Genomic DNA, 11,966 nt, shown 5'->3' with positions numbered 1-11,966 from the left:
TGGGCGTTTTCGAGACACAGCCAGGACTAATGTAATTAACACCACACCTGCCGCTAGAGTGACCACACGTTGCCAGGACAGTAAATGTTGTAAAATTCTGTGCCTACTGAAAGCTACAAGAAATTAGACCTGCTTAGTGCTGCGACGCTGACTACCATGTCAAAGAAAGAGCCTATTGCCTAATAAAAATACTGTCTCTCTAAGTCAAGACAAGGCACGCTTTACTTGCATTGCATGTCTTCTATTTCCTTATTCTTCTTTCGAATTTCTCAGTTTAGTAATTATCCTTTGCCGTATTTCGGAGACCGCTAGTTTTTTTTAGTAGTTGGCTAATTTTCACATTTTTTAAACTTTTGATTAACGACATTACGAAACTATATTACATTTTGGTATCAAGGATATCATGTATTAGGGCCACCCTACTCCATTGACTGATGTACTTCGACATCTTTTGCATCTTAAGTAGCACTCGCTGTAACATCTTTACATTCAATACCCGTTATCCATACTTAATATTATAAATGCGAAAGTGTGTCTGTCTGTCTCTCTGTCTGTTACCTCTTCACACCCAAACCGCTCAACCGATTTTGCTGAAATTTGGCATGGAGATACCTTGAGTCTCGGGAAAGGACATAGGATACTTTTTGTTCCGGAAAAATGTACGGTTCCCGCGCGATAAACGAGTTTTGGCGCAACGGAGTTGCGGGCGTCATTTAGTTGAAAATATATGATGATAAAAACTAGTAGAAAAATTGCTTAAAGCTGGTGGGTTCTAATAAAACTTTACCAGCAGAAGTCATTTTCATAGTAAGTATCGTACGGACGCCATACTCAGAAGCACTATCTTCCTGTGTTATGGCAGTAGTTAAGGCTCTGACCTACGAATAATAAAAACTAAGGAAACGTAACTCTCCCATACTATTACCGTTTTAAATTGGCTTCCTTTCGAACTGTCATGTAACGTCAGCCTGATACCGCTGAAGGCCACCAAAATATTGCAAATGTATTGAAAATGTGTAGTGTGTACCTAGTAAGTACCTAGATCCTAGGTACTTACATATTTTTGACAAGTATTGTAGAACATGTTTTTTGACGGAGTCTTTTCCTTAGTTTTATTATTCGTGGGCTCTGACATATTATACTACATTTTTTTTCGAAAATGATAGTACAGCATGCTCCCACTGTCATCGGCTACTGACAAAAGCTACGATGGGTTTGAATGCCATAACAGTAACAAGAAAACTCTATCGAAGCAAGATCGAAGCAAGTTAATAAAAGTGCCTCAGGCAATTGGAATACCTCGCTCATAGATACTTTGTAATAACTTTATACAGAACGTCGTAACACAATCGCCATTATCGCATGTTTAATATGGAAATTCCTTGTCATCGTCTTTAAAATTGCCATAAAATATGGATTTAAGTCGGTAAATTCGTTCCAAGGATAGTAATTTCGGGATTAAAGTTACTATGCACTATTTTTATGGTAGGTACATTTTTACTCAGTAATTGAGCCTTAACTTACATTCATTTTTTAAAGTACTTTAACCACCTCTACCTAGAAATCGTTTTATATTGAATGAAATGTTTTTTATAGTATTATTGAGGCCAGATTTTCGGAATTTCTTATACGGGTGTAACAAAACTAAGGGATAATACTTTAGGGTGTGTTTGTGTTGCTTGTAACGTAATGGCCAAATATTTATTTTCACTTTTTTATGGAGATCCTCGTGACGCTGGGGGAACCCATACAAAAGAAAGTCTTCAGCGCTGCTACTTTCACAGTGAACTCTGTACAAAAGACACATACACATCCTAAAGTATTATCAGTTAGTTTTGTCACACTCTGTATATTTAGGGCCTGCTCCTGATAAGGCTATCCACTAATTAACTTGACAGATCAATTATGGAGAATCTGTCAAAAAGTTGTGAATAGCCTATTAGGCACTTTATCAGAAAGTGGTGAAACAGGCCTCTAAAACTATTTAATTTTATTCCATACAATAAGTGTTAGGGAAAAATATTTGAATGTTACCTAGTCATAATTTTAGTTGGTACATCTGCGGACGGTGCTGATCCGATTCCGGTGATTACATAAAATCAGCCCATATGTGATTGCTACAAATACGCAAGCAACGCACCAAAGCGTTGCTTCTCTTTCCAATTTTAATCACAGTAAAGATAATACAATAGTTTAACCGTTGTTGCGTCGTCAGAATAAAATAACGCATGCTACATTGCGGCGACGCAACTGCCTGTAAAAGGTTGGATTGTCGTCGTATTAGAGACGCTGCGACACCGCAACGAAATAGACCAACGTCCTCCTTCTCCAAAGTCCTCCAAGGGTGAAAGTCAACGATCCCAAAAGTTGAAGCAAATTGAAGTTTAATTTGGAACATAATAATAACAGTAACGTCATACTTCGTTTGTCACCAACGACCATTCTATTGCCCGTATAATTTTATATCTCCGGCCTAATAGTGTCGTTAACTTTAGGTATTGCCGTGAATTGCTGTTACGAGTATCAGTTGACCTTTTTGGAGGACGCATTACAGATGCCATGAAGTTAATGGCTGTTAAACAAAATTTAAAATTACATTACAGAGGCGTCAATATGCGTGATTTTGGTTACGATCGTAGACGGATTTAGAAATAGAGTTAATTGTAATGAATAATATGATGCATGTGCCTATTGACTTCAATTATTATATCAATGTGATCTATGTTAAATATGTATTATGGATGTATCTAGAATGAAGCATAAAATGTATAAACAGGAGGATGAGCCAAGATCTTTTCTTTATCGCTTCGTTATACAGTGTGTAACAAAAATAAGTGATAATACTTTAGGGTGTGTACGTGTTCCTTGTAGAGAGTTCACTGTGAAAGTAGCAGCTCTGAAAGACAATTTTTTTTTTCACTTTTGTATGGGCAAGGGCCCGAGCGTCAAGAGTTTCCCCATACAAAAGTGAAAAAAAATTTTTGGTCTTTCAGCGCTGCTACTTTCACAGTGAACTCTCTACAAGGAACACGTACACACCCTAAAGTATTATCACTTATTTTTGTTACACCCTATAGAATCTCCGATCAAAATGACATAAGACGAAGAATGATTTTGACGTGGGAAAGCCATGCTTCGGAACGAATGGGTCGGCTCGACCGGAGAAATACCAAGCCTCACAGAAAACCGGCGTGAAACAGCGCTTCCGCTGTGTTTCGCCGAGTGAGTGAGTTTACCGGAGGCCCAATCCCCTACCCCTTTCCTTTCCCTACCCTCCCCTATTTCCTTCCGTACCCTCCCCTATTCCCTTCCGTACCCTCCCCTATTACCCCTTAAAAGGCCGGCAACGCACCTGCAGCTCTTCTGATGCTGCGAGTGTCCATGGGCGACGGAAGTTGCTTTCCATCAGGTGACCCGTTTGCTCGTTTGCCCCCTTATTTAATTAAAAAAAAAAAGAAATTTGGACGTTGATAGAATTTGCGCTTCAGTTGAAAAAATTTATCGCGATTGCCCTGCTGGTTTCACTCACCCTACGCGTCGCATTGCGCGTAGCTACGCTCGTAGCGGTTTGTTTGTGGTTTTATTTTAATTATTTATTTAAAGATACACCAACAACATATTGTGACAACATTAATAACTTAAAAACTAATACATTTTTGTTTTAAACTAACACAATAGTTAATTACAGGCGTATGCAACTGTTTTAGAGGTATTTGCTCCTTTCATTAAAAATAAGTTACTAGAAGTGTGTCATAAGAAATGCTTAACTTACTATAATATTTAATGTAATAATTAACATAATAAACAAACTTACAATTAATTCGAAGAACTAATATTTAATTTTATTTCATTGCAATTAAGAAAAAAAAACAATACAATTAATTTTTTGTGAGAATAACTACAAGTAATACTTGAGATAAAACTAAAGATAATAACTACAATTTTGATCAAATATTAGTATATTCTTGTCTTAGATGTTAAATATTGAGATTATTTCAATGTTTATTAGAATACGTCTATATTTAAGTATCGTTTATATAATTGTCAAAAAAGGTTTGAAACTTCTTGGCGTAGCACCTTAAAGAAGATAATAAAAACGTAAGTTTTTATCTAGTTAATATTTATATCCATTATAATATATCGGGTCGTTCTGTTCAATGACCGACTCGATCCACGGTAGATAGTGAACTGTGGATATGAAGCGGGCGGGGGCCGCACACCCGGGACCGCCGACACCGAAACCGACCTAAAAATGATAATATATAATATTATGAATAATGAATATATTTCATAAAAAATATAAATTTCCCTCAAATTGACCTGTAAACGAACTTATGACGATTTTATGTAACTTAAGACTTTACCATCAATAATAATTATTATTGGAACGAAGTTCCTTATCGCGCTTGCGAAAGGGGGCTAGACGGAAAAAATTCAAACCAAAAGTTGTAACGACACTTTTTGTTATAGTTGTAAGCCGTGTGACGTGCGCGCGTGCACTTCGTTCCATCCGGGTATCTTGACTTCTCTCAAATTTTTCATATTTATTTATTTTAATGACATAATTAGAATCTCCAAGGGACATAAGGAAGTAACTCTTAATTTCTACTTTCTGTTCAAATTGCTTACCTACCACTTACCAGTTGCCAATAGCCAGTGGTGTTGGAGGCCAGGACCATCCCGCTGTCCCACCGGCAGTGGTCGCGGTTGGTCGGCGCGGCACCACACACGTACTCTTGCTCGTCAGCTAACGGTTGCTTGAACTGAGGTTATGAAATAAACTATACAATATTAATTATTAATGTTTCAACTCCCAAGCGGTCGAATTCGACCGCGAAAACAATAGATTTAAAGGAATCCATGATCGAGGGAACATGGTGAATAGCAAAATATTTTTTGTACCTACTAAGAATATAAACCTAAAAAAAAGTAACTTAACATAAAAAATATTACATTTTGTAAGGGTATTGGCTGTTTAAATATGTACCATCAGAGAAGAGACAGATGGCGGGCCCACATTGTTTGGTCTGGTTATGGTAGTCAAGTAAATTTTAGTCGCTAGGCTTTGGGCTGGAAAAAATTCTCGGAGAATACATGCAACATGGACTCACCCCCACTCTATTGTAAAATTCTCCACACAGATCAGGCTGCACGTAGTTTATTTTGTACAGCTCCTTCTCCAGTATTTTATTCCCTGTAAAAAATAAGGAATAGTGTATTAAATAGGATGATAAAATGGTTCTTACAATTTAATTTATACAATTTAATTTAAGATAATTAAATAGGTAAATAAGAAAATCTACTTACTGTCTGTGTATCCCATCGCATAAAGCTGGTTTACAAGTTTGCCTGAAGATGCTGTGCAACATATCGGCGGGATTGCTCAAAAATAAAATATTTAAATAAGGGATATATTGCAGCATAGGGATGAAGCCAAACGAGCGTAATTTGCGAGTTGTGAGTCGCAGAATTTCGGCTGGCAGAAATTCTGCTGCATTCAGTTTCATACAAAAGTCCTGTTTGATTCACACGAACGTAATTTTGTGAGTCATGATTTCGCTGGCCCCGGGCAACAAAGGGGTAAACGCCGGTTACGCCCTTTTTAATGTTATTTGATTTTTGGCTTCTCTGAGTATTAGTCTATCACCCCTATTTATTTCATATTTTTAAAATAATATTTTGGGTATAATAAATGACAAAAAAGATATTTACGCGACTGAAATTCTGCGACTCACAACTCACAAATTACGCTCGTTTGGCTTCACACACACGCTTCACCCTTACTGTAATATTATTATGTTTATTTTATAATTTTGTAGTTGACAACAAATAAAGTTTTCGGGTCAGTTTAGTCCGTCAGTCTGAACGTAGAACGCTATGGGATCGTATTCTTCTACTATTTTTTTTTAATGAAATAAAGGGGCAAACGAGCAAACGGGTCACCTGATGGAAAGAAACTTCCGTCGCCCATGGACACTCGCAGCATCAGAAGAGCTGCAGGTGCGTTGCCGGCCTTTTAAGAGGGAATAGGGAAATAAGGGTGGGTAGGGAAGGGAATAGGGGAGGGTAGGGAAGGAATAGGAGAGGGTAGGGAAGGGAAAAGGGTAGAGGATTGGGCCTTCGGTAAACTCACTCACTCGGCGAAATACAGCGCAAGCGCTGTTTCACGTCGGTCACGCCACGGGCTCACTTCTGTGAGCCCGTGGTATTTCTCCGGTCGAGCCGGCCCATTCGTGCCGAAGCATGGCTCTCCCACGGAAAAATAATATTATTTTGAGCTCTAGCTCAATACAATATTATTGACTGAATGATTTTAGGCCCAAAATAACGGCAGAATAGTCGTCCTTCTTAGAATGAAGGGCCATAATGTAAAAAAATGTTTCGTGTTTCTTATCCATCATAGTCTGGACTATGGACTCTACAATACAACATTAATGTACTGGCCGCCTGCAGAATAAGCGTGAAACCCTAGACTACTTACAGCTACTATTAGTCAGATGCAGCAGGGCAATACTGTTAAACGTGTTGTACTCGAAGTCCGGATGAACCGTCACCCCCTTGACACCACAGAACCACTGCGTGAAGTCACGAACGACGAACATGGCTCTGCTGTCCGCTCTACATAGAATTAATAATATCTATACTGACATTATAAAGCCGAAGAGTTTGTTTGTTTGAACGTGCTAATATCAGAAACTACTGGTCCGGATGAACCGTCACCCCCTTGACACCACAGAACCACTGCGTGAAGTCACGAACGACGAACATGGCTCTGCTGTCCGCTCTACATAGAATTAATAATATCTATACTGACATTATAAAGCCGAAGAGTTTGTTTGTTTGAACGTGCTAATATCAGAAACTACTGGTTCGAATTGAAAAATTATTTTTGTGTTGGAGAGACTTTAGTCTACATAACATCACGCTGGGACCAAAAGGAGCGAAGAAACATTGGAAAATGTGGAAAAAAGCGGGGAAAATTATTTATATTTGAGATAGTTAATGGAATCAGGCGTTACTTTGCGGAAAATGATAACAAACTAAATTTTAAGCTATGGATTTCCGCACAGATTTTAGAAGAGGATTTCCGCAAAGTAACGACTGATTCCATTTACTATTTAAAATCGGTGAGCATAGGATTTGCTAACATTATTGCTTGTGTGGTGGTGGTGTTTGCAGGTTCTTGCATGCAAGTGTACGCATAGGCAGTGTGGGAGGAGGGAGGTGCTGTACGCATGCCTATGCGTACTTAAAGGTGGAAGTTTATTTCGCGGAATATTGCTAAAAATAATAAAAACTAAATTTTATACTTGACAGGTAAAACTATTCTATGCGAACGAAGTCACGGGCACAGCTAATCTTAAATATTCTTCATGAATTCAGAGTATTGTGAAAGAAAAAGTTAAGCTGGGTTTTGGGTTTGTGTATGTAGTGAATCACACATACGTTCATGTTTGTGCGGTGACAACATGCCGTGAGGCGTAGTTTCGTTACGCATGTGTGCGTAAAACAAACGCTTCATTACTCGAAGTAGTACTTGCAATAAATCACTACGATCAAAAAAGATTAGGAACTTACTATTTTCACTTTAAACTTTGTACTAGTTCTTGGTCTTACATGATGTGTCTTCTTGGCACCTGGCTGATGTCCTGCGCGCTTGCGATGGCGTAGTCCTTCTTTACCAGAACTATACCTGTCAGAGCTACACTGAATTTGTTTCTCTGATCTGCAATACATTAAAAAATTGTTTGATTTATTTAGCAAAATTAATGCACTTACTTTAATTTAATTTGTTTTGTGCGATATTTCTGACAGCAGAGTTTCTGATAGCAGACTATTATTCGTCATTAAAATGCCTTTGTATATCTATACATATAATAAAACTGTAGAAATGACAATTATGTGCATTAAAGATATCCAAAAAATAATAAGCGGGGGCTGTTACTACATCGCTATAGAAGCCAAAACTGTGGTTAGTTTTTTGTCTGTCTGTCTGTCTGTCTGTCTGTCTGTCTGTATGTATGTTTGTTCCAGCATCACACGAAAACTACTGATCCGATTTGAATGCGGTTTTCGCAGATATATTTGTCTTCCCCCAACTTAACATCTGGTGTACAAAAATTTTCCCCCCCACCTTTCCAAGGGGTCAAAAGAGGGGGTAAGATTTTGTACCAAACTTTTTTCTTTAACACGAAAACTACTGATCCGATTTGAATACGGTTTTCGCAGATATATTTATCTTCCTCCAACTTAACATCTGGTGTATAAATTTTTCCCCCCTCACCCCTCTAAGGGGACCAAAGAGGGAGTCAAATTTTGTATCAAACTATTTTCTTCAATGGACTAACTTCATATTATTAACTGTATTTTTCAATTTAACATCTGGTGTATAAAAGGGGACAAGAGAGGGGGCAAGATTTTGTATAAAACTTTTTTCTTTAACACGAAAACTACTGATCCGATTTGAATACGGTTTTTGCAGATATATATGCCTTATTCAAACTTAGCATCTGCGCCGCCCCAATCCCCCCCCCCCCCCCCCTGGTAATGTTGCCAAGCAAAAACATGTTGCGTCGTTAGTGTTGAGTTTTAATTCTCCGGACTTTGCCTCCGGCCGGTACTTGGGAGGGCTCCGCCCCCCCCAACCCCCCCCCCCCCCCTCCTGATAATATTGCTAAGCAAAATGGTGTTGCATCGTCAGTGATGAGTTTTACTCCTTCTGTAGAATCAAAGTAAGTTATTTATTAAAAGTGAAATTAATCTAACCAAAACTAAACATGCAGATTTTGCGTGTCGTTTGATTAATATGCGGGAGGCTTTGCCCCTGCACTTACTGGTAATGTTGCTAAGCAAAATGGTGTTGCGTCGTTAGTGTTGAGTTTTACTTCTCCTTCTTTAGAATCAAAGTAAGTTATTTATTAAAAGTGAAATTAATCTAACCAAAACTAAACATGCAGATTTTGCGTGTCGTTTGATTAATATGCGGGAGGCTTTGCCTCTGCACTTACTGGTAATGTTGCTAAGCAAAATGGTGTTGCGTCGTTAGTGTTGAGTTTTACTTCTCCTTCTTTAGAATCAAAATAAGTTATTTATTAAAAGTGAAATTAATCTAACCAAAACTAAACATGCAGATTTTGCGTGTCGTTTGATTAATATGCGGGAGGTTTTGCCCATACCCTTACTTGGGGGGGCTGCGCCCCCCCAAACCCCCCCCCCCCCCCCTCCTGGTAATGTTGCTAAGCTAAATGGTGTTGCGTCGTTAGTGTTGAGTTTTACTTCTCCTTCTTTAGAACCAAAGTAAGTTATTTATTAAAAGTGAAATTAATCTAACCAAAACTAAACATGCAGATTTTGCGTGTCGTTTGATTAATATGAGGGAGGCTTTGCCTGGATATGGACAGACGGACAGGCTGATATTATATCTTTGTAATCGGTTTCCGTTTTTTACCATTTGAGTAAGGGACCATAAAAAGGAGAGAATTATCCATTTCCGTTATTATACTATGGTAACGCCTACGGGAAACAGCTATCCATACTAATATTATAAATGCGAAAGTGTATTTGTTTGTTTGTTTGTTTGTCCTTTCTTCGCAGCCTAATGAAGCAACCAATTGGCTTGATTTTTAGCATCGACTTAGTTGAAAGGATAGAGAGTAACATAGGCTACTTTTGGTCTTGGAAAAATATCATGTTTCTAAAGGAGATTTGCAAGAATATTCGTATTGTACACGATTTTCGAATTCCACGCGAGCGAAGCCGCGGGCAAAAGTTAGTTATATTATATTTTTGTAGTCTAGTCGTAAATTATTATAACGTTCCGTCGTCGTAGCATCGCTACAGCCCGCGCTACTGATATTTCATACAAGCGTTTTGAAATATCAGTAGCACGGGCTGTATAATATGATATTTCATTTTACCGTGTCCTTATTATTAAAATTAACTATTACTTCATCCCAGAAAGAACCAACGATAAAATGAGCGCTCTAATAGAAACTCATAAGTAAAGTAACTCTGATTTGATTGTAATAAAAGCCTTACGAATATGAACCCGTAGCACTCCCAGCCACGGGAAGACGCCGCGCTCCCCGATCACCCCTTCTCTGTGGAAGGTCTGATTTTTGTCGCACCATCTTGTAGAAGACGTCTGATGTACTGAATTGAGAATCGTGTCAACATTTTTTTGTCTTGTAAGAAAAAAATGTTTCAAATAGGATCCGCTAATAATGATATTGGAATTTATTTAATTTCTCGATTTTCATTTCGGATATCGGTAAATAAAGACCAATATCATTAACAACAAGAGAATTTTAAACGTCCTTACACGAATAAAGTACACATACTAAAGTTAGTAATTTAATATTTACAGTCATGACCAGATTAGGTACTGATAAAAACTTTCAAAATTAATTAAAATTCAAAATTTATAGCACGTATTTCTGATTGAAATAAACTATTAAATTCTAATCGAAATCTGCTTACTATTTCTCTAATGTAACCATCTAAGTACTCGTTCAGAAGGGTACTAAAGAAAAGCAAAAAAGTTATTTATTAAAAAAAAACTTTAATAGGTAGTTTCAAAAAAAAATAGGATGCTATCGTGACACCAGAAATATACATCATCTAATGACAGACAGACGGAAAAATAGAAAAGATTTTACCGTTTTTAGATGTGAAGCCAAAGCCCTAAAACATCACAAAACTACAAACTTCTGTCAAATACATTGAATGTTGATCGTGAAAAGTGATCCATAAATTGTTTAAAACAATAGAGAATCCTCGATGTAGCTCAGTGCTCACTCCTCAGTAATGTGACACAAGTGCTGGATACAAAATAAGGTATAGAGCCGTGTTAGACTCGGACGTCTGCTAACTTAGACCTGATGGGTTCCACTTGGCTCTTGCTAAATTCAATGGTAATTTTTTTTAATCTACCATCGAAAATATTTGTGTAAAGGCTCACAAATATTAAACGAACAAAACGTTTAGCAATGAGAGATCGGACACAAAGGGACATAATATTTACTCCTTTAAGCCCAAACCACTGAACTGATTTTGGTGAAATTTGGTATACTTAGAGTCCCGCGAAAGGACATAAGATACTTTTTACCCCGAACAAATGTATAGTTCATGCGCTTTAAACGAATTTTGGCGCAACTAAGTTACGGGCGTGATCTGATTAGAAATACTCATTGTATTGATTTTGTGTTTTACTCGTAGATATACTTGTAGAAACATAATTATTCCAAAAAAATATGTATACAGTATTCAATTTTAATAAACGTGTAACCATTGAATTTATTGGATTAAAAAAAAGTTTTGATTTGGAATAACAACAGATATAATATCTTACATACTATAATATAATTCTAATTAGGCAATAAGTTTATAATATTAAGCGCTAAATAGAACACAGAAAATATTGACTTTTAAGGTGTAATACAAAACATTTTGACCAATAACTATGTGGTTCTAAGTGGAGAATACTTTTCAAATGCTTTTTATGTTGGTCCGAAAGAGATATTGTTAGTCGTGCACAAATATTTTTCTTGTTAACATCGTTTTTGTTCGCCTTTCAATTATATTGATCAGTTGAGAACGAAAAACAATAAGATGTTGAATTATTAAAGTACTAACAAAAAGTTTCTGTGTGATTTAGTGTTTTAGCAAATACTGATTTTGAAATATTTTGCTGTTCACTCCAATCAATCAAGCAGAATTTTTTAGCCTTCTGATGTTTAAATTATAATATTAAATTTTAAATAAAAGCTTTTAAAAACAACTCTATGTACACGTGTTATTTAATGTTAAAAATATTTTCCGCAAGTTTGTTGCCCCTTAATAATAAGTTTATCGTGCCTTCAGCCTTACATATTTCGGGATTAACAAATATTTTTACATGTCCTTACTCAGGATTCAAAATAAGTATATTTTTGCATGGTAATTTTCATTAAAATTACTTCAAAAGT

The 11,966-nt window shown here is 36.9% G+C and overlaps 1 protein-coding gene across 1 annotated transcript; it reads right to left on the bottom strand.

The window, feature by feature from the left end:
- Positions 1-4,036: 4,036 nt before the first annotated feature.
- Positions 4,037-10,382, bottom strand: LOC121727898 (vitamin K-dependent protein C-like). Its single transcript, XM_042115941.1, has 8 exons — positions 10,322-10,382; positions 10,039-10,152; positions 7,618-7,726; positions 6,482-6,618; positions 5,308-5,382; positions 5,112-5,194; positions 4,641-4,763; positions 4,037-4,246 (listed from the first exon to the last, which is right to left on the bottom strand). The coding sequence occupies exons 1-8, from the start codon at positions 10,368-10,370 to the stop codon at positions 4,115-4,117; spliced, it is 822 nt and encodes a 273-aa protein (XP_041971875.1). The 5' UTR covers positions 10,371-10,382; the 3' UTR covers positions 4,037-4,114.
- Positions 10,383-11,966: the final 1,584 nt, after the last annotated feature.

The sequence above is a fragment of the Aricia agestis genome, chromosome 6 (assembly GCF_905147365.1).
Source record: "Aricia agestis chromosome 6, ilAriAges1.1, whole genome shotgun sequence".
NCBI lineage: Eukaryota > Metazoa > Arthropoda > Insecta > Lepidoptera > Lycaenidae > Aricia > Aricia agestis.
This window is presented reverse-complemented; position numbering and strand designations above follow the sequence as displayed.

What these genes read in the sequence shown, in the direction of transcription:
- LOC121727898 (XM_042115941.1), bottom strand. Translation starts at nt 10,370, where the DNA reads ATGACTGTAAATATTAAATTACTAACTTTAGTATGTGTACTTTATTCG. An exon ending in AGTATGTGTACTTTATTCGT is followed by an intron (nt 10,153 to 10,321) that starts GTAAGGACGTTT and finishes TTCTCAATTCAG; the next exon opens with TACATCAGACGTCTTCTACA. An exon ending in AATTTTACAATAGAGTGGGG is followed by an intron (nt 4,764 to 5,111) that starts GTGAGTCCATGT and finishes TCATAACCTCAG; the next exon opens with TTCAAGCAACCGTTAGCTGA.